Genomic DNA, 19,609 nt, shown 5'->3' on the forward strand with positions numbered 1-19,609 from the left:
GTGCTTCTCCAAGATACCTGGAATTTGAGTCATGGAGGGATGGATATACGGTCTTTTGAAAAGCTGGCATGAAAAAATCATGTGTGGGTTTCAAACTGGGGGCGGGGGCAGATAGCCTTTATCTTGATAATTGTAAGAGATTTTTGTTTACTCTGAAAATATCTTGTGTGCCCATACAAGAAACCCATTAGTTACACATGAAATAGCTCAACGGGTTAGGCACTCACTGCTGTCTGTGTGTGATCTGCAAGCTTGAAGCCCTTAATGGCCATCTCATCCTTTCGTCCTTCGGAGGTTGTTAAATTAATTCCAGCTTTGCAAATGACTTCTTCAGTTGCAAATAATATTTGTAACCCTTCCGAGATTATCCACCTTTCGTCCTATTTTGAAAAAAAATGAAACAGTCTGACTATATGTAGGAAGCTGGAGACTATGTTGAGCCACATCAGACACTTAGTTGCATGCAGTTATTGAAGAGAGAAGGAAACATTAAATCTGCTAATTTCTGATAAATGCTAGAGGATTTCCCTAAACAGTTTACTGCCTAAAGTGGGCGAGGGTATTGTACCCTTACTTCTTGATGATCTCGATCTTATGTTGCATGCCTCTCTGAAAATTGACATTTTTCCTTCATCCTGGAAACAAGCGGTAGACCACTATTGAAAAACATCTTTATATCCAACAGCCCTATGGAACTTTCAGCCCATTTCCCAGCTACCATTTCTGGCAAAACAATTAAATAGTAGTGTCTCGGTTACAGCGCTTTAAGGATGCTGCCCTACTTGATCTGGCTGAGTATGAATTTAGACTTGAACATGGTACCGAAGTTGTTAGTTGACAGGGGCGGGATCGGGCTCTAGTACTTGACCCTTTGGGAAATTTGGTCCATGGAGCTAGTACACTTCAGTAATCGTACATCCGACGCCAAGCTTGTAAATTGCCATGTACCACAGGGCTCTCCATTGTCACTGCTACTTTTAATATCTGCATTGTCTCATTGATGGATGTAATCTACCAATATGTCTTTTTCTTTTTTCATTACGCTTATGACACTGAAATGGGGATAATGAAAATGTTTCTGTTTCAGGGCGTGGAAGATTATCAAACCATTTTAATGGAAAAAGAAACCCTGATAGGAGAGCTGCATGGTGATTTCCACACAAAAGAGATGGAGAATCGCAAACTACAGGGCATCATAAAAAGGAAAGATCATGAGCTTCATGCTGTGTATCAAGAAAAGGGGCAACTGGAGAAAGAACTTGACGAGTGTCAACAACTGAAGAGCAGAGACGATAAAACAATTAATGTCAGTATTTACTTAGCAAAATGTAAACTGATTTGTTCACTTTTGCTTATAATTTTTTGATGTTTGCATGAAACCTTTTTTTATTAAAGTGAGAAATGTGTTTGATTTATAACTATTACTTTAAAAATGTTTTTTTTTTTTACTGCTACAACACTAGAACTTGCCTTAGGGAACTGTGCCAAAGTTACATTGTAGAGGCTAAAGGACCACTTCCTGCTCCTCTATGATGGTCCCAGATGACTGCAGCCTGGGAGCCTCCCAGGGTGTCCACCCCCATCCCTAAATTTGTAGATGTGCATGCTGTAAATCACACAACTGGCAGGGATGTTCTGCTGGTCAGTTAATTGTAGTGTAAATTCATCAGAGAGGGACATTTTGAGATTAGTGAATAAGGTTATTGGCTTGTTCTCAGGACTCTGCAATCTGCATTTTATTCACAACCAATACGAAATGCAAGAGGTAACAAGTGCATTAGCATGGTACATAGGACACTTTTCCATGCGAAAATAGAGGAGATTGCAATCTACACAGCAGAGCAATAAATCACACGCGCAGGGAAACCGAATAGCCGCATACATCTCGAGTTTGGCAGCCATAGAGTTAGGAGCATTTCACTGAAAGACGTTGGCCCTCTCTCTTGTCCCTTCCGCCTGCAGAGTGGTGGCCCAACCCGCTCCACAAGTGAATTTGCACTAGGAAATTGTTGTTAAAAATGGCCCACTCCAATCCCAGGGCATGCTCCTGATTGCCCCATATCTGCATCAGGTTCCCATCTGAAGAGCTCAATTAGTCTCAAAAAGGTACTGTGGCGAGATGGAGTAAGGAGGCTGACAAGGTGTTACCATTTTGGCTATAGTGTTTAATTCAAATAAAGAAGAGATGCTGCCTCTCCCTATTTCTAGAAGGGTTTCACTACCTCAACACAAAATAACGCGGGTGCTCATCGGGATGCAAGCCAAACAAACCAATAAACCGTTCTTTGTCCATACCAACTACTCTATCCCTATCACTTAGAAATACACCAAAAAGGATTCAATTAACTTATCAGAACCACCAGGAGAATGGCTCTCTCCTCCTGATTGAATCGACCAATCTTGATCTGGCTTAACAGCGGTCTCTTGCATCAGGGTCTGATTTACCAAATTCACCTAAAACAGGAGAATGACTTCCTTCTCCTAATCTATCTGGAAGAGTTTTTGGACACTGTTCCTTGATAGTCCTTTGTACAAGTCTTTAGATTTCTATTCTTCCAGGGATTTGCAAATAACTGAGTTAAGGCTTTATCAACTCTTCTTCTTATCGTTGGCACTTTATCAGGACTTTATATATTGGCTATTGGGAGACCTTTTGGTATCTTTCACATGTGCTGGGATTCCCACTGTGATGAGGCAGTTCCCTCTGTAGGCCCTCCTTAGATGTATAGTTTGTGACGAGGGAGGAAGGAATACTTGACTCTTGGTTCTCTGGGTACCGCTTCTGTGACGAAGGAGACCACTCCCAAGTAATAATTGACTCTTTGGGTTCCGTGAACCCCACCAGGCTTTCCCCTCAACTCCCATTACCAGTAGCTTCACTGGTGGTCACTACCAGTTCTTCCTGGGGTCTCAGGACACAGTTGGTTCTTCACATGTTCAATTTGTATTCCTGCTTTCCTCCTCTTTGGTCTGTGCTGCTCCACAGAGTCGTTCCAGTGGTGGTCTTAGCGTGTTTTATGGACCACACGGTCCATCTCAGAGAGGTCACGCCACTGAAGGATTCTTCCTGCTTCCGCAGCAAGTCAGATTTACTTTGGCTTGCGTGGTTACTTACGGCTTCTTCCTCCAAAACAGACTATCTCACGATGCTTCGGGTTGCACAGGCTTGAATTTCCCGGGCACCGCAGGACCGATGCCAGCTTCCGTCGCTGCTCTTCTTGCTCCCGAACAAACTTAGTCCTTCCTCAATCTGTACTTTATATTGCTGGGACCGCCCCAGTGTAGCGTCCATGTTGGTCGTCAATGTCTCTGAAGTTATCTTCATGCCTCCTGGTGGCCACCTCGTCACAGTACTCTGGTAATCCACTGTTCTGCATGGTTCTTTGGTTTCTCTTTGTCCTAGTTCTTATTTGGTTTTACAGGTGAGACAGTACAGACTTCACAATAAAACACAGTATTAGTTTCAGGTTGGGACAGAGATGGAGTTAATATGGTCCTGGCTTCTGGGCACAAGCATTTAGGGAGGTTTTTCAAAGGACAGGAGGTCCTCCCACTTTTTACCACCAGTAGGGGGACAATTGGGTAGCAGCCTCACTTCCCTAGCCTCTTAGGGAAGGGCTCCCCATGGGGAGAAGTGATGAGATCCGTGAATCGTCACAGTACCTGATCCAGATGCTAGTGTGGGAGTTAGATTGTTGCCGAAATGTGGAGCAAGGCAAGAGGAATGAAATGCAAACCAGGAGAGGACTTAGTGGAGTGAGAGAGGGAGACTTACGAGGAGGGCCATAAAGAAAAGGAGGATGTGACCATCAATATAGGAGAGGATGTAAAGGAGAAAAAAACCACAAAGAGAGGAGATGCGACAGTGGAACATTGATAGAGAGAGCATGGATTAGGAGTAGCGCCCAGAAAGAGGTGAGAAGGTGGAACTTCACTCTATACAGAGTTCCGAGAAGAAGAAACCATGAGCAAGAATGTGTTAACTATCAAGGTAGAGCACATGGATAGCGAAATCTACAAGAGTGAGAAGGGAAAAGGGAAATGACAGAGTGGAGAGAGGGAAAGATGGAGAGTAGCAGGCAGAAAGTCAACTGGAGTATGAAGGTGAGGATCTGTCGAAAGGCAACAAGAAATAGTGCCAGGAGGAAGGTGGGGGAAAGGAAGCCCTTTTAAGACCTGGGCGAGAAGAGTGCTCCTAAGGTGGTGAGGTAAGGACAGTCAAAGGTCCAGAGACCAAACTTGGAAAAGAGACTGGAAATGCTATTCAATCTATCTCAAGTTAAGACGAGCTAACCTAAGGACTTAAAAGGAGGGGAGCATCAAAGTACCCTCTGTCCAACTCTTCTCGAAGTGTTTCCTGTTTGACATTCATTGGACCTCCTAATGGTGGTGTTGCGAAGAAAAGCCCAGAAACACCAACGTAACATCTTGATGGCCTTCGCACCAAAAAAGGTGGTTGAGAATCAAAATGGTACAATACAATCCCATAGACTAAACCACACAGGCTGATGACCCTTATGCAGAGAGGGAGAGGGAAGGGCTGAAGTTCACGCTCCTAAAAAGTCAATTGTGGAGTTCAAAACCCTGTCTCTTGTTTTTATTCAAACTGCGCAACTAATTGTTTGATAAACCTTAACACCTAGCATAACTAGAATAAAGACTATAGAGCACAGTATTGGTGTTGAGTCATCTGTTTATCAGTCGTCCGTTGCAATACATAAAAGCAAATTTAATTTTGATGACTCTCAAACTCACACACATTTCATAGCACTCTAAACTCAGTGCATGATCTCCCCCTCCCAATTCTACACAGTTCCCATAGGGGATGATCCACTGTTACCCAGTCGTCTAGCCCATCTTCTTGTGTTGCATTGATCAATTTTTAAAAAAAAGTTTTACCAGTTCACTTTCATGTTTCTCAATGAGCCTTCCCTGTCAATTTAAGCAATGCTTCCCGGCTTCTGTTTCACAGGGGCTAGCCTTGTACGCCCAAAATGAGCTATAATCAAAGTGAGTGTAGGCTCGAAAAAAGCCAAAGAATCCCCTTTTCCCACTGTTTGTATGCACTGATTCTACTTGCATGGAATATGAGGCAATAACAATTACCCAGACGGAACATGAAGGGAGTCTTGATTCTCATCATCAAGTTTATTCGGATACATAAGGATAATCCATAAAACCATAACAAAATACATACAATTTAAAACACAATAAAACATGCCATATCACAACACGCAGAGGATGGATAACAAAGGAGAGACCAGATAGAATTACAGATTCAGTTCATCAATCAGTATGTAAAAATGCCTTCCCAGTGTAATATGTCCATTAATCGTTTACTTTGAGCAAGTATTATTTTTAAATACGAGAGCACCGACCAGCCAACTTGTGGTGAATTTGCCCATAGCAGATAAGTTAAGGCTGGCCTATATTGCACAGCATCCAATTCCCTCAAAAGTGGGAGGATAGGAGAGGCCACCAGGGGGCGCATAGGTAATGGCTGCCTAGGTGCCGTGATCCTGCCGAGGCTGGGATTTTAATGGGGATTGAGCCCCCCCCCTCGAGACCCCCCAGGCGGATTCACCGTGCCTGTCCGTGTCGGTGACCCCCCCGTGGCACCTCCGCCCGGAAGAGCGGAGCTCAAGGCCCCCGGGAGACCAGAGAATGGGCCGTGACGGAGGTGCGGCCTAGGGAGAGCAACCAGCTCATCGACCAGAGAGGAAGCACGGCCCGCCGGAGAGAGGAGATTAGCCGGTAGACCAGGCCCCCAACGGGCCGGGGCACCTGAGAAGGCGGTGCGGCCTGCCAAACCGAACGAATTCAGCGGATGATCCGGCCCCCAGCGGGCCGTGGGAAGGATAGACGGGCCGCCGAAGCAAGGAAGCCCGCTGACCGGTATCACCCCCAACAGGCTCTGGGACACGGGAAGAAGAAGCGGCCCGCCGAGGTGAGGTGGCCAACCAGAGGGGCCGGCCCCCGACATCGCCGACCCCCCGGCGTGTGCCTGTTCCCAGAACATCAACCCCCGCTTCGAGACCTGGGCCTTCCCTGCCCCCTCCTCCCCCCTCCCTATGAGTCAGCGCTAGACCCCCGCGGAGCGGGCCCGGAGGGAGGAGCAGCGAGGCAGTAACGATCCCGGCCTTCGGAATTCGGAGACCTTACTTACTCATAGACTTTACTTACCTGATGCAGACCATGCTGCAAAAGAGCCCAAGCCTACATGAGGCCTGGATGGGACTATTTTGTTACAGGGACTATTTTTTACTCGGGCGTGGCTCTAGGGAACTTCTTACCTGGTACTACTTTGGAGGCTATTTAAACCACACCCGAACAAGCACAGTGAAGAGAGGGCGGGCCTGAAAAGAGGACATCCATCCGCCCCAGCCTAACAGGTGGTGGCCCCTGGGCTAAGTCCCGGGGCGTGTGCCCGCCAGTCACTTCAAGGAAAGAGACGGGGGAAGGGCACCGGCGGTCCCTCCACCCTGCAAGACTACACCGAGACGAGGAGAGGCCCGGGTGTGAGGCCCCCACAAGGCGTAGGTGGGGCGTGTGCCCACCCGGAGGGCTCCAGGACGGGGGAGGACCCCGCTGGGTGCGTAATACAGGACTGTATGCACTGGCTAGAGACCCTGCAGGCGTTCCGCTACAGAGAGACGGGGAGTCCTAGCTCCTCTGGCCCAGGTGTCATGGCTCACTCGGAGGCCTCGACAAAGTCCACGACGGCGATGGAAAGGGGCATCGCCTCCTGTCATGATGCCTACCCCCGGGCATCGGGACCAAGGCCCTCAGCTCAGGGAGCAGGCATCCAGACATTTGTTTAAACCTCAGCAGCCCCGGCTAGGGGCTGTCTGGGTTCAGTCCTGGCGCCTTAGGTGCCAGGCTCATCATAGAAATCAGTCCTGGCGCCGTAGGCGCCAGGCTCATAGACTTTACTTACCTGATGCAGACCATGCTGCAAAAGAGTCCAAGCCTACATGAGGCCTGGATGGGACTATTTTGTTACAGGGACTATTTTTTACTCGGGCGTGGCTCTAGGGAACTTCTTACCTGGTACTACTTTGGAGGCTATTTAAACCACACCCGAACAGCAGCACATGCTTTGCGTTATTCTGCATCCAGCAGCGTGACGCTCACCGTGCCTGCAGCCAGCATCCAGTCTTCTGTCACACCCGCGTGCCTGCAGCCAGCATCCAGTCTTCTGCCACGCCCGCCTCGAATCCGGAGCTCCTAGAATAAAGAAGAAGAAAAGGACAAGGTTAGAAAACAAACTTATTTCAAATTCCTCACTTACTCACCAGTTCTCACAGCATCTTTCGATCCGGCACTGTCTCCATCATTTCTTCGCCGTAATCCGGCACCTAGGGGACACAAGAAAAAACAAGGTGAGCCAAGGGAATCAACAAATACAACCTCTTACCACCATAGACTTACCACCGGCGGTATTTTTCGACAACTCTCCCCATTTTCATATGCCGCATCTGTAAAGAGGGAGAAAAACAACACGTTAACGCATGCAATAGACCTTCTTCTCACAAACTCAGTTGCAACTTAAGGAAGGAAGGGGACAAGAGAGAACATCAGGCACATTGAACTCTTTGAACTTGATACTTACCAATCCCACCAGGGACTTCAGAGTCAATACTTACCGGAACTCTCCCAACGCCTTCAAACCAGTGAAGTAACTGGTATCTATGCGCCCCTGCAAGACACGCAGGATGGAGCGCTCCTCTTTTACGAACATAAGGTGAGGTTACAAAGAGGATATCGGAGGTGATTAGTGGCGGAGAGCGAGAACAGTTGGGAGGCCATCACTAAAACCCACAGGTGGTTAATCCCTGTCTCCACTTGCAGGAAAATACTTCTTTGGGTCCAGCAGACAAGACTAGGCGGGCCAGTCCAGACAGTCATCTCTGCACTACGCATCACGTTGAAGGAGACCGCAGCTGTCCGGGTCCGATCGACACCCCTGTGGGGTCCAGGTGAGCGTAACACCTCCATCCTACAAGAAATTAGGGAAATGCGGTCAGACATCGCCCAGAAGTTTGAAAAGATGGACCAAAGGGTGGACAAAGTTGAGGATAGACTCCTACAGGTGGAAACCAACCAGTCCTCATCAGCAGCCCATGAGATCCAAACAGACATGAGGCTAACAGCCCTGGAGAAACGGGACGAGGAGAGAGCCAGGCAGATGGATGATTACAAAAACAGGGAGCGGAGGAACAACCTAAGATTTTTCGGGATGCCGGAGACGGAAGGGGAATCTGAGAGGGACTTAACCCGAGTGGTGAGAGATATCATCACACTCCTGTTCGCAGAGGAGATGACCACAGAACTCATGTTCGACAGGGTGCACAGAGCAGGGGGAAGGACGGGGAATCCCCGGTCTGTTCTAGCCCGATTCCACTACTACACGGAAAAGACCAAGGTCCTGGAGAAAGCAAGGAAGGCGGGGGTGATCACCTATAACAACGCCCAGATCTCGATTTTCCAGGACCTCTCCGCTTACACCTTGGCCAAGCGCAGGATGTGTCGCCCCATAACACAACTACTCAAGGAGAGAGGGGTGCGCTACAGGTGGGGGTATCCTTTCTCCCTGACCTGTGAATATATGGGCCAACGGACGATGCTGGTCACCAAAGAGGATATAAGAGGGGCCATTCGGGACTATGTGGTGGACTCCACCCCTCGAAGAGGCCCAGTCGGCCCAGAAGCGATAGCGGGGGGGGGGAGGCCCAGGCCAATCGGGCATCAGGAGACAGAAACCCGACTTGCGGAAATACAAGAAACTGAATACGCCGCCGCCCGCACTGGAAGGAGAGCATATGGACTCGGAGGGGTGACGGCGGGGGAATCCCGACCAGTGGCGGGGCAGGAATGGATTTTCGTGAAGTTTCAACGAGGACAATGTCCCTCTGAACAGCAAGTACAATGGGGACTACCGATGGGACGAGGCAGGAGTGGGAAGGTGGGGCTCAAGGAATTGAGCATTGTACTGTGAGCCTGGCCGAGGGGGACAGGCTGGTGGTCCGGCCAAATGCCAGTACTGGCGGGACTAATTGGCTGGACGCCGGGAAGGGGGAGGGGGGTCAGTTAAAGTTGTTAGGGGTTATTTTTGTGGGGAGTAGTGCGGGGGGCAGTTGGGGGTCAGGGGGGAGAATTCAAACAATCAAGCTGCGAGACAAAGGAAGCGAAACGGGAGATTCGATGTGATGTGGATGGCCAAAGGGAAGAATTGCTTAGAATATGACTGAAGACTTGCCGGCCCTGGGGGTGGGCACCTTGAATGTGTGGGGCCTCTAGTCTTTAGAGAATTCAGGAGGGCCAAACTGGACCTACCTTTTTTTGCAAGAGACACATTGGGCTCGGGGGAAGGAACCCAAGATGAGGGGAGGTGGAATTGGCGAGATGCTTTGTGCGTCACACAGGTCTAAGAAGAGGGGGGTGGCTATTCTTCTAGCGAGGGGTGTAGTCTGTGAACAGGAGGCCACACTGAAGGACCCCGAAGGCCGCTACCTACTGGTAAGGGGTTCTCTGCAGGGCGCCCCCCTTACTCTCGTGGTCGTATATGGCCCGAATGAGGGACAAGATCAGTTCTGGGAGGAAGTAAGAGACAGACTGAAACTTTTTGTGCATGGCACGGTGATAGTCGGGGGAGACTTTAATATGGTTCTGGACCCGTCCTCAGATAGAAAACGAGTGGGTCCCACAATCATCAAGCCCGCGTAGGAAGACACGGCGCGTAATTTCCAGAAGGTGAATTTTGAACTGGGCCTGGTAGACACACTCCCGACTCCTAGGACAGACGCCCCCGCATTCACGTACTACGCGGCCATACATACCTCGTACTCCAGAATTGATTACATCTTGGTAGATGAGACCCTCCGTCCTTATATCTCGGGCTACAGGGTTGACCCGGTCCCCTGGTCTGACCATGACCTGGTTCGTGTCACTATAGCTGAGGGCTGGCGCAAGGAAAGCAGGGGACGTTGGAAATGCAACGACGCCCTACTGAAGGATGAGGTCCTCGCACAGGAAGTGCTAGAGGCCATAACAGAGTTTTTCGAGCTAAATGATAATGGGGAGGTGGGCATACACACACTGTGGGACGCTTTCAAAGCGACCCTACGAGGTGTTCTCGTCCAAAATAGGAGCCCAGAAAAAAAGAGAAAGGGACGCCCGGGAAAAGACCCTGAGGGAGAAGATAGCCCGACTCCAACCTTGAGGCTCCCCGGAGCGGCCTCTCGAGTGTGACCGGGTCGCCGCCCTGGAGAACTACAGGCTCCAATTAAAGGACCTCCTCTTATACAAAACAGAGAGAAGTCTCCAGATGGTTGAACAGAAATATCACGAGAAGGGGGACAAGGCGGATAGGATCCTAGCCGGGAACTTAAGGGAGGTCCAGCATAGTAGAATGGTGAAGGCAATGAGAAACGCTCAGGAGACGTTGGGCCACGACGCTCCCCACATAGGGGAGGCCTTCCACCAATACTACGAAAAATTGTACACGTCAGAATATGACGAGGGTGACTCTCAAATAGAGGACTTTTGGGATCCATTCAAGTCCCGTCCTTAACGAGAGAAATGTCGGAGGGGTTGGAGGGCCCGGTCACCGAGGAGGAGATAGACCAGGTAATTAGCGGGATGAAGGTAGGAACCTCCCCGGGGGAGGATGGTTTCACTGTGTTCTTTTGCAAAAGGTTCCGCTCCATCCTAGCCCCGCGACTGGCAAAGGTTTTCAACTCAATACTGGAGGGGGCATGCTCCCTGAGTCCATGATGGGAGCCATTATAGCAGTGTTGCCTAAGGAGGGTATAGACCCCACAGAGTGCTCCTCATACCGCCCAATATCACTGCTAAACACGAATGTGAAGATCCTGGCCAAGGTAGTGGGGAAGCGGATAGAAGGGATAATGCCAAAGCTGGTCCATGGTGATCAGGTGGGTTTCATTAGAGGGAGGCAGGGGGCGGACAACATCCGCAAAACGATAGACTTGCTCCATTATGCACAGGAATCAGATCTGGACGCATGTGTCCTCTCCCTAGACTCTGAAAAAGCCTTCGATAGGGTGGAATGGAGGTATATGGAACTCCTCCTCCAAAAAATGGGCTTCGGGGTACACATCAGGAGCTGGGTGTCCACTCTCTACAGAGCCCCCACAGCAAGAGTCCAAGTGAACGGGCGGTTGTCCGAGTCCTTTCCTCTCTCGCGGGGGACCAGGCAGGGTTGCCCGCTCTCCCCCTTGATATACTTCCTCACGATGGAACCACTAGCCATAGCGATTAGAGCACACCCGGCCATCAGGGGGATTAGCAAAGGCGAGGTGGAATTCAAGTTATCCCTGTTCGCGGACGACATTCTGGCGTACATGGTGAACCCTGCCTCCTCACTTCCCCCCCCTTCCTGTCCCTGTTTAGGCGCTTCTCGGGGCTGAAAATTAACCCAACCAAGTCAATTTTGCTCCCTATGAAAGTACGGGACCCAGAGATGGGCCCGCTGGATAGGTTTGAAGGGATAACAGTGAATAAGGTCTCTATACGATACTTGGGTGTCCTGCTGACCAGGGACCAGGCTAATCTCGCTAGTACCAACTATGACCCCATAATGGCAGGAATCACATCGGACCTGAGGAGATGGGGTAAGATGATCCTGTCTTGGTATGGCCGGATGACAGCGGTCAAGATGTTGTCCTGCCAAGACTTCTGTACCTATTCACAGCGCTCCCCGCCATAGTCCCAGAGCAGACCTTTAGGAACCTACAGCATGCAGTACGAGAATTCATATGGCAAGGGAAAACCCTGAAGACTGGGATGGCGATCCTAACGCTGCCAAGGGAGGAGGGGGGGGGTTTGAGCTCCCTGATTTCCGTCTTTACTTCCGATCTGCCCAGTTGAGAGTCCTACTGGAACATATGAAAGAAGGCATGGGGACCTATTGGTCATACTTAGAGGACATGGACACCCACGCCCTTAAGGTCAGGGACCTCCTGTGGGCCCCGCGTAAATCTATCCCGGGAAAGTTGAGAACCCATCCGACCCTGGGAGTTCTTTGGGAAATCTGGAGAGAGGGCCCACAGACAGCTTACCTTACTTCATGGCCGTCCCCAATGTCCTCCCTCTGGGGACTCCCCCTTAACCTGGCTAACAGGGGGTTTCGGAACTCTCAGATCTGGTCAGACATGGGAATGGAATGGGCAGGGCAAATGTTCAGGGAGGGAGAATTCCTGCCTTACGAGGATCTAATGGATGCACTGGGTCAGGGGTCCCTTACCATTTTCAAATATCTCCGCCTCAAGGGCATATTGTGTGACCAATCTTGGGGGCAAAATCTGAGGAGGAAGCTGACCCCCTTTGAAAAGTTCCTGGACACGGCGTCCTCGAGGAAGGGCGCAGTATCGAATATATATAAAATTTTGAATACCATTAACCTCCCCGAGAGGCGGAGCTTCCGCTCATTCTGGAATGATCTGGCAGGGGAGGTCATCTCAGAGCATGCGTGGTCAAGAGTTTTTAAGATAGCCTTCCACGGGAACCTATTCACCTCAGACATGGAACACAATTTTAAGATTTTGCAGGGATGGCACAGGGACCCGGTGAAACTATCGAAAATGTTCTCGGGCGTGTGACCGAGATGCCCCAGAGGATGTGGCCAGGTGGGGTCAAGGAAACACATGTGGTGGCTTTGCCCGAAGGTTCAGGACTTCTGGGAAAGGGTTCGGTCCTGGATTGCGGAGGTGTCGGACAAGCCTCTCCCTATGAACCCGCTGTCGATGCTGCTGGGCCTCCCCCCCAGAGGACATGGAAATATATAGATACCCAAGGATGACAGAAACAATGTTGCGGGCGGGAAGGGTCGCCCTGGCACAGAAATTGAAAAGCCCGGAAACCCCTTCCAAGGAGGAATGGTTGAAAAAGGTAAAGAACATGTTTTTGATGGACAAACTCACTGCAATGGTGAACAATGACTCGGGTACTTTCCTGGCAAACTGTTATGGAGTGCAGCAGTCCTGGGGATGGGACATCCACTCATACCAAGCATGTGACCAAGTCCGGGGGGAGAGGAGGTGGCGATCAGGGAGGGACTGTAGACAGACTGAGTGGCCACGCTCCCGAGGAACAGCAACAGTAATTCAGCCAGTAACAATGGCCACCAACCACATCAACTCCAAAGTAGAGGAATCGAAGAGAACATTTAACGTCTCCCGAGTTTGAAGTTTTAGTATGTTTGAGGGGGAGGGGGGGAAGGGCAAGAGTTGGGGAGGGGGTAGGGGGGGAAGAGGGTCAAGGGTATGGAACGGATTGATTGATTGTTTTGGAAGTACCTTGGCTCTGCCCAGTTTGTATCACTAAGAAAATGCTAATAAAACCAAAGTTTAAAAAAAAAAAAGTGGGAGGATAAGCCTTTTTCTCACATTCGCATATACAGGGCAAAAGAATCTGATGTGCCAGATCTTCACATGGGGCTTTACAGGTTGGGCAGGATCCATCTGACACCTAAATAATGGAAGTGATCAACCCTGGGGATGACTGCATTCCTACCGTACATCACCCTAATGTTGATCCTTCTATTCCCCTTCCAGCAGGACATTATTGCCAACTTAGCAGCATTTACCACCAGGTCTAGATCCTCCATAAAAGTGTCATATTCCGTGATAAGTACTTGCAAAATCCTGGGATTACGGGCCATCAATACGGAATCGTCCTCATATACCAGAACCGGTAGTGGTCGACCACCCATCTTTGGGACATCGGGAGTTGCATTTAATAAATCATTATAGAGATCATTTATATATAGGCAGAATAGGGGAGGGGCCAGAACACATCCCTGGCACACCCCCAGCTCTACTTTAAAAGAACTTGTAAAGCGCCCATTGGCCCCACACCTCACACAGGCCTGTGTACTACCATGTAACCTCGCCATGAGGTTCACCAGTGCGCCTGGACAATTCATGGACCTGAGCATATCCCAAAGCTTAGCACGGTTGGCCATGTCAAATGCTGTGCTCAGGTTCATGAATGCCAAGTACACTGGCTCCTCCTTCAGATAAAGTGAGTTGGTCAGTACTAAGTAAAGGGTCAGTGCCTGTTTTGCTGTGCCCAGCCCTGGCCTGAAACCCAACTGGACCTCAGAGAGAACTCCACTTCTCACCACCCAGTCCTCCATTTGGGCCAATATGGCGCGACCCAATATTTCGGGAATTGATTCCAGGAGTAAGATCGGTCTATATGAGTCTGGTAAGCCCTGTGTTCCCTTCTTATAGATAGGCTGGATTACTGCCATGGGCCATGATGGTGGAATATCTCCACCCACGCATATAGTGTTTAACCCCTGAGTAAGCACTGGTGCCCAGAGATCAGGTTCCATAATAAATAGATCTGCCGGGATGTTATCCGGCCCTGGTGCTCGATTACCTTGTTGGCACCCAATGGCTTTCTTTATTTCGTCCACTGTGAACAAAATAGTTTCCTCTGTGCCCACCTCATCACTACATGGCAGCCCCCCCCTTTCTGATTGTACCTCCCCCACCTTGTTCTTCGGGAGGATAGCTGAGGGGCAATGTGCTCGCCTTGGAAGCAAGATGACACGGAGCACCACAGGTTCGATCCCCGGGTCCGCGCTTAGAAACCTCTGGATATTAAGCGTGTTATAACTAACCTATCACATCATATTAAATAGTAACGACAAATGGTCCAGCCAAGCCTTATCTGTAACTTTATTGGTTGGGGTCTCCATGGTGAATTTATAGTAAGGGCCCTTCTGGGCTATTTCCCAAAACGCTTTAGAGTCATTGTCCCTTGCGGCTACCACCCATGCTGCCCAAGCTTCTTCTCTAACTTTTTTTCTGGTGGTCGGGACTTTCTTTTTACCTGCTCTGGCACGTACAATAGTAGCCTTGGATACACTGGGGCTGCCCAGTGCATATAATAGATTCTTCCTGGCTCTTGTACGGTCCGCGTCAAACCAGCCACCCCTACTTTTCGCTCCTTTCTTACCCAGAGGAGAAGAGAACACCTGTGACAGCTGAATTAGCATACTCTTATGCCTTCAAGTATGCCTTCATTGTCTAAATTCCCCGTCAGTAAGTTACCAAGCTCGCCAGCGCTTGACACTGCTGCCTTTTTTTATAAGTTAATCCTTCCTGTCCTCCTTCCCTTTAAGTCTACGCTGTGAGGTAACAACAGTAACCTCTAGAGGATAAGCTTGGATCAGCATATCTGTCACTACTGCTGCCTATCTGGAGTTTAATGGGAAAGTGACCACTGCAGATATCAACCAAAACCTCAAACCTCGGAGTCCCCACTGCATAACCGGAATACAAAAGTAGTCTATTGTCGAGCTACCTACTTTAGAGGAAAAAGTAACTCTGCCAGGAATGTCCCCAACCAACTGCCCGTTTGCAGAACGTAAGCCCCACTCGTGAAGATGGTGCCAAAGGTGCAAGCCTTCTGCACAAAGTCTAATATCTGTCATAGCGGGGGGTATCCCTGCCACTGCATCTTCTGTGTTGTCATACAAGTTCTCCACCGCACCACCTCCCAGCTTTGCATTAAAATCACCTTCAAGTAGCTAACATGTATTGCAAATGGGAAACCTAACAGCGTGTTCCTCTAACAAATGGGCTAAAATGCCCTAACAGTTTTTTAAAATATTGTTTATGGGGGCTATTGTATACATTCACCATTGGAAGGTCCATTTGACTAGGTCTACGTATTTTGACCACCAATATAAAGTGCACAGGAGTTTCCAACACCACCTGTGCACTCTCCAAGTGTGTTTTAACCAATATACATAGTCCACCATAACTTCTACCTATCTTGTTCTCCTCCGCCATCCACTGGTATGAGGCAAAGCCATCTACACTAATGGCATCCCTGAACCATGTTTCTTGGAATAGCGCAATATCTGTCTCGTTAAGTACCCTCTGTGACTCCAAGCACGCTAGTCTAGTTTTTATTCCCACCACGTTCCACTTTCCACCATAGTAATAACAGGCTATCTCCCCCTCCATGAAATCCGAATTGGGGATGCCCTGTACGGCAATCAATACCACCTCATGTAACTGCCCTTGAGTCACTCCCAGGCACAAATATCATTCAATGTCGTCCATATTGGTGCGGCATGTGTACTCCACCTGCCCGGCTATTCGTACACCTTTTGCTATGCAACACACCAAATGGGGATTTGGCTCCTTGAGGAGGAATCCTACCCGGACCCGTGGACCTATTTGATGCACCGCTATGTGCTAACCCTCGCCCTGTCTTGGGGGGGGTAAAACATTTTTAACGACACTAACCAGGCCCTATGATTTTGGCTAGGGGTACCCAGGTTGGATTCAACCAAATATCGGGTTACTTTCGCATTTTTAAGTCACTACCACACAATCACCCGCAACTGACTTATTCTTTGTGCCCACCCAAGATGTTCTGCCGGCCATTAGAATCCTAAGCAGGTCTATTAATTTTCCCTCCACATGTGAATTGACCCACTGGGCTGACTTATTGATCAAACCCCCACAATCATCACTACATCCTGCTCCCAGGGTGGGTACATTTAATATTACGCCCACTAGTGGTAATGCTTTGGGTGGCAGCTGTAAAGGATATTGCCCAAGATCTACCTTCTCCTGTTCCTGTGGAGCAGTCTTCTCATTATGGCTCGATCTTGGTTTAGAGAACTTAGAATTTCGTACCTGAGGGTGGTGTGTAAAGTCATTCTGACCCCTGCCAAAGTGTGTTGACAGGGAGGGAGTTCCAGCGGGGGATATATCTTCACCGTTATCAGGGCTCCTTTGCCCCTGGCCTGTACCCCATTTGTTCCCACATTCCTTTCCTGGGCTTCTCCCTGGTCAGCTCTCTTACCCAATGGGATACCGAGCAAACTTTGCTCAACCCGTTTGCTCAACACCTCAACCTCACTTTTTAGTGACCTCACCTGGTCATCCAGAATTGACAGGGCATTCATGATGTTTGTTTTAAGAGTCACCGATAAATTCATAATTGGAGACAATTAGCCAATAGCTGGCCCCTGGGTTTAGGAATTCAGTTACCCCTGGGGGAGGGATATTGCTCATGCCCGCCTGTTCCTCGGTGCTTGTGGCTATAATCGCTGGTTGTACCGCAAGTACTCCATCCGACCCAGGCAGCTGACAGGAGTCCATTAATGGGCTTAAATTAACCCTCTCCCCCTGATCCCTGCTCAATAGCCCCTGTGTTCCTGTTAGGGTGGAATTGCGCAAGGTGACCCATCTACCCGTGGAGACTATGGCTAATCTCCTCATCCAGACGTATCATCTTTTCCAAATAGGAGTCTAAGGTCCCTCCCCCTTTTAAACCATGCGAGACCCCAGATGCACCCTCCAGTCCCACAACCTTCTCCAGTCGGGTATGATTGTCTTTCTCTTTGGCCTTTCTATTTTTCTTGGAGCCCTTAGTTGCAAGGAGACTAGTAGTTGCCTTGCGTTTTACCATATTTGAAACTCCTTTTCCCAAACAGTTATTCACCCCTTTACTCTCATATTGGGCTTTGTTAACCACTAATGAGGGTACACAATTATGGAATTAAAAATAAACACTAATTCAGAATAAAAAAATCTGAGCTAAAAATCTGATATAAAAATCCTTACTAGATACTTATTAGTCCATATTAAAACGTATTAAATAAGTTGATTAAAACTAAATGTGGCTTAAAAATGGATGATGTTGAATAAGAAACTTGGGATCCAAGTTTGTGAAATCCACATTAAAAAGTATAAGACTGGAATAAAAAACAAAGAGACACCATGTACAGAGTTCAAAGGGGTATACCATTAAGTGCCATTAGGTAGCCACCTAGTTTGGGGTAGGGTCGGATGTGACAATTTCTCCAAATGTTCCCCAGTGATCCAAGTCACTGGATCTCACAAAATCCCAAGTAGAACAGCGGACCCACCTAGTTCAAAGTACCCCTTTGTACCGTTTATTGTCCATCGAGCCACTATGTGGGAGAGCAAGCTGTGGTCAAATAAATCCAGCGGTAACCTCTTGGTAATAAGCTTAATGAGGATAATTAGGGAACTGTGATGTGGCGTGTGAAAAAAGCCCTGGTGACGTAGTTCGTTGTAATTCACCAAACCTTATTGGGTCTCACTTGGGGCACACCTTAAGCTCAAACTGATAATTCCAACCTTCCCTGTTGCTCAGTAGGCAGGCAGGGAACGCCCAACAGCATAAGGAGCTGCCTTTGTCTATCTCGTTGCCCATGCTCCTCTTCCTTGCCCAGAGATTTAATTTAGGGAAAGAAAATGGTTAAACCTGTCTGAACAAAAATGCCTCAACGTTCAGATTCTCCAAGTTTGATAGTTCAAAGCTCCAAAATTAATTCCAGGAAAGTTGGCACATAGTTTTTGGGCTTTTTAAGCCTGGAGCCAGGTAATTCCCGGAGTAACAATGCTTGCTGCCAGAATGGTAGCCACCATTATCCACAGTTAATAGTATAGGAGAACCAGAGCGAGGGATTAAGGAAGGGGGAGTAAACCGCCTCTCAATTGTATATGGAACATTATAAGATTATAAATGGGCTTTCAAATGCCCTGTTTCTCAGTGTTTCTCGGTGTCCCACTAATGACTGGTGGAGCGAGGTGCCCATGAGGAGCCCAAGAGCTGGCAGGGCTGTGAGGGTCACCAAAGTCTGACCTCCCCCCGACTCCCACACCTTCTATGCCACAAAGTGCGACAATGGAGTAAAAGGTCACGTTACTGCAGCGATGAGGCAGATTGCAATTACGGGGACTCAACAGGTCAGAAAGAAATCTCCAACGGTCCAACGATCCAAGACCAGGCTCAGCACAAGTTCAGCACGGTCCACTGGATCCGCGGCAGGTTTAGAGTATTCAGCAGCAAGGTTGCAGGCCTCATCCGGCAGCCCGATGGACTGCGCTGACTGCAGGGGACTCAGCCAGGGACTCCGCCTCGCTCTGCTTGCACCACGGGTGTTGGTGCACAAGCTCTGCCCCCTCCGCAACAGAAAGGGCAAGCAGAATACTCCGGTGACTGCGCTGACTGCGGGGGACTCAGCCAGGGACTTCGCCATGCTCCGCTTGCACCGCGGGTGTTGGTGCACAAGCTCTGCCCCTCCACAATAGAAAGGGCAAGCAGACTACTCCTGTGACTGCTCTGACTGTGGGGAACTCAGCCTGGGACTGATTATGTTGAAGGCACAGAGGCAAGCATTATTCGTAACTTCTTTTACTTTAAATCCTCAGCAGCAACAGCTTCCTAAAGAAAATTCATCTTTATCGAGGGAAAATGCTTGAAGACTAACAAAAACTACATTTCGCCAAAACACTTTCCTCTTTCAGTAGTTCTTTCTTTTATCAAGTTAATCTGGACTCGTCACCCCTGTTTCCTCACTTCCTGTCTAGGGGTCTTCTTCAATTGGTGATTTTTGCCCCAGGAATTAACCCAGCTTCTGGCAACAACTCGATCATCTCCTCTCCAAATCTGTCTCCCAACAAAGAATGTAAACTGTATCGAAACTTTCAAGCCCCTTTGCACCCAAAGTGGTAGCTTGTAAGTGCTCTTCCATGCGGCCCAAAATTACAATCCATGGATCTCTGCTCTTCTCCTGTAAAAA

The 19,609-nt window shown here is 48.9% G+C and overlaps 1 protein-coding gene across 5 annotated transcripts in view; it reads left to right on the forward strand.

The window, feature by feature from the left end:
* CDK5RAP2 (CDK5 regulatory subunit associated protein 2) overlaps positions 1–19,609 on the forward strand; it is a 2,172,192-nt gene that overhangs the window by 378,195 nt on the left and 1,774,388 nt on the right. For all 5 annotated transcript variants that reach the window (XM_069609888.1, XM_069609889.1, XM_069609892.1 and 2 more), the window contains one exon: positions 1,088–1,306. In XM_069609888.1, the coding sequence (XP_069465989.1) occupies positions 1,088–1,306 (219 nt within the window). The remainder of the gene's footprint in view (positions 1–1,087; positions 1,307–19,609) is intronic.

This window comes from Ambystoma mexicanum, chromosome 8 (assembly GCF_040938575.1).
Source record: "Ambystoma mexicanum isolate Mex_15411 chromosome 8, UKY_AmexF1_1, whole genome shotgun sequence".
NCBI lineage: Eukaryota > Metazoa > Chordata > Amphibia > Caudata > Ambystomatidae > Ambystoma > Ambystoma mexicanum.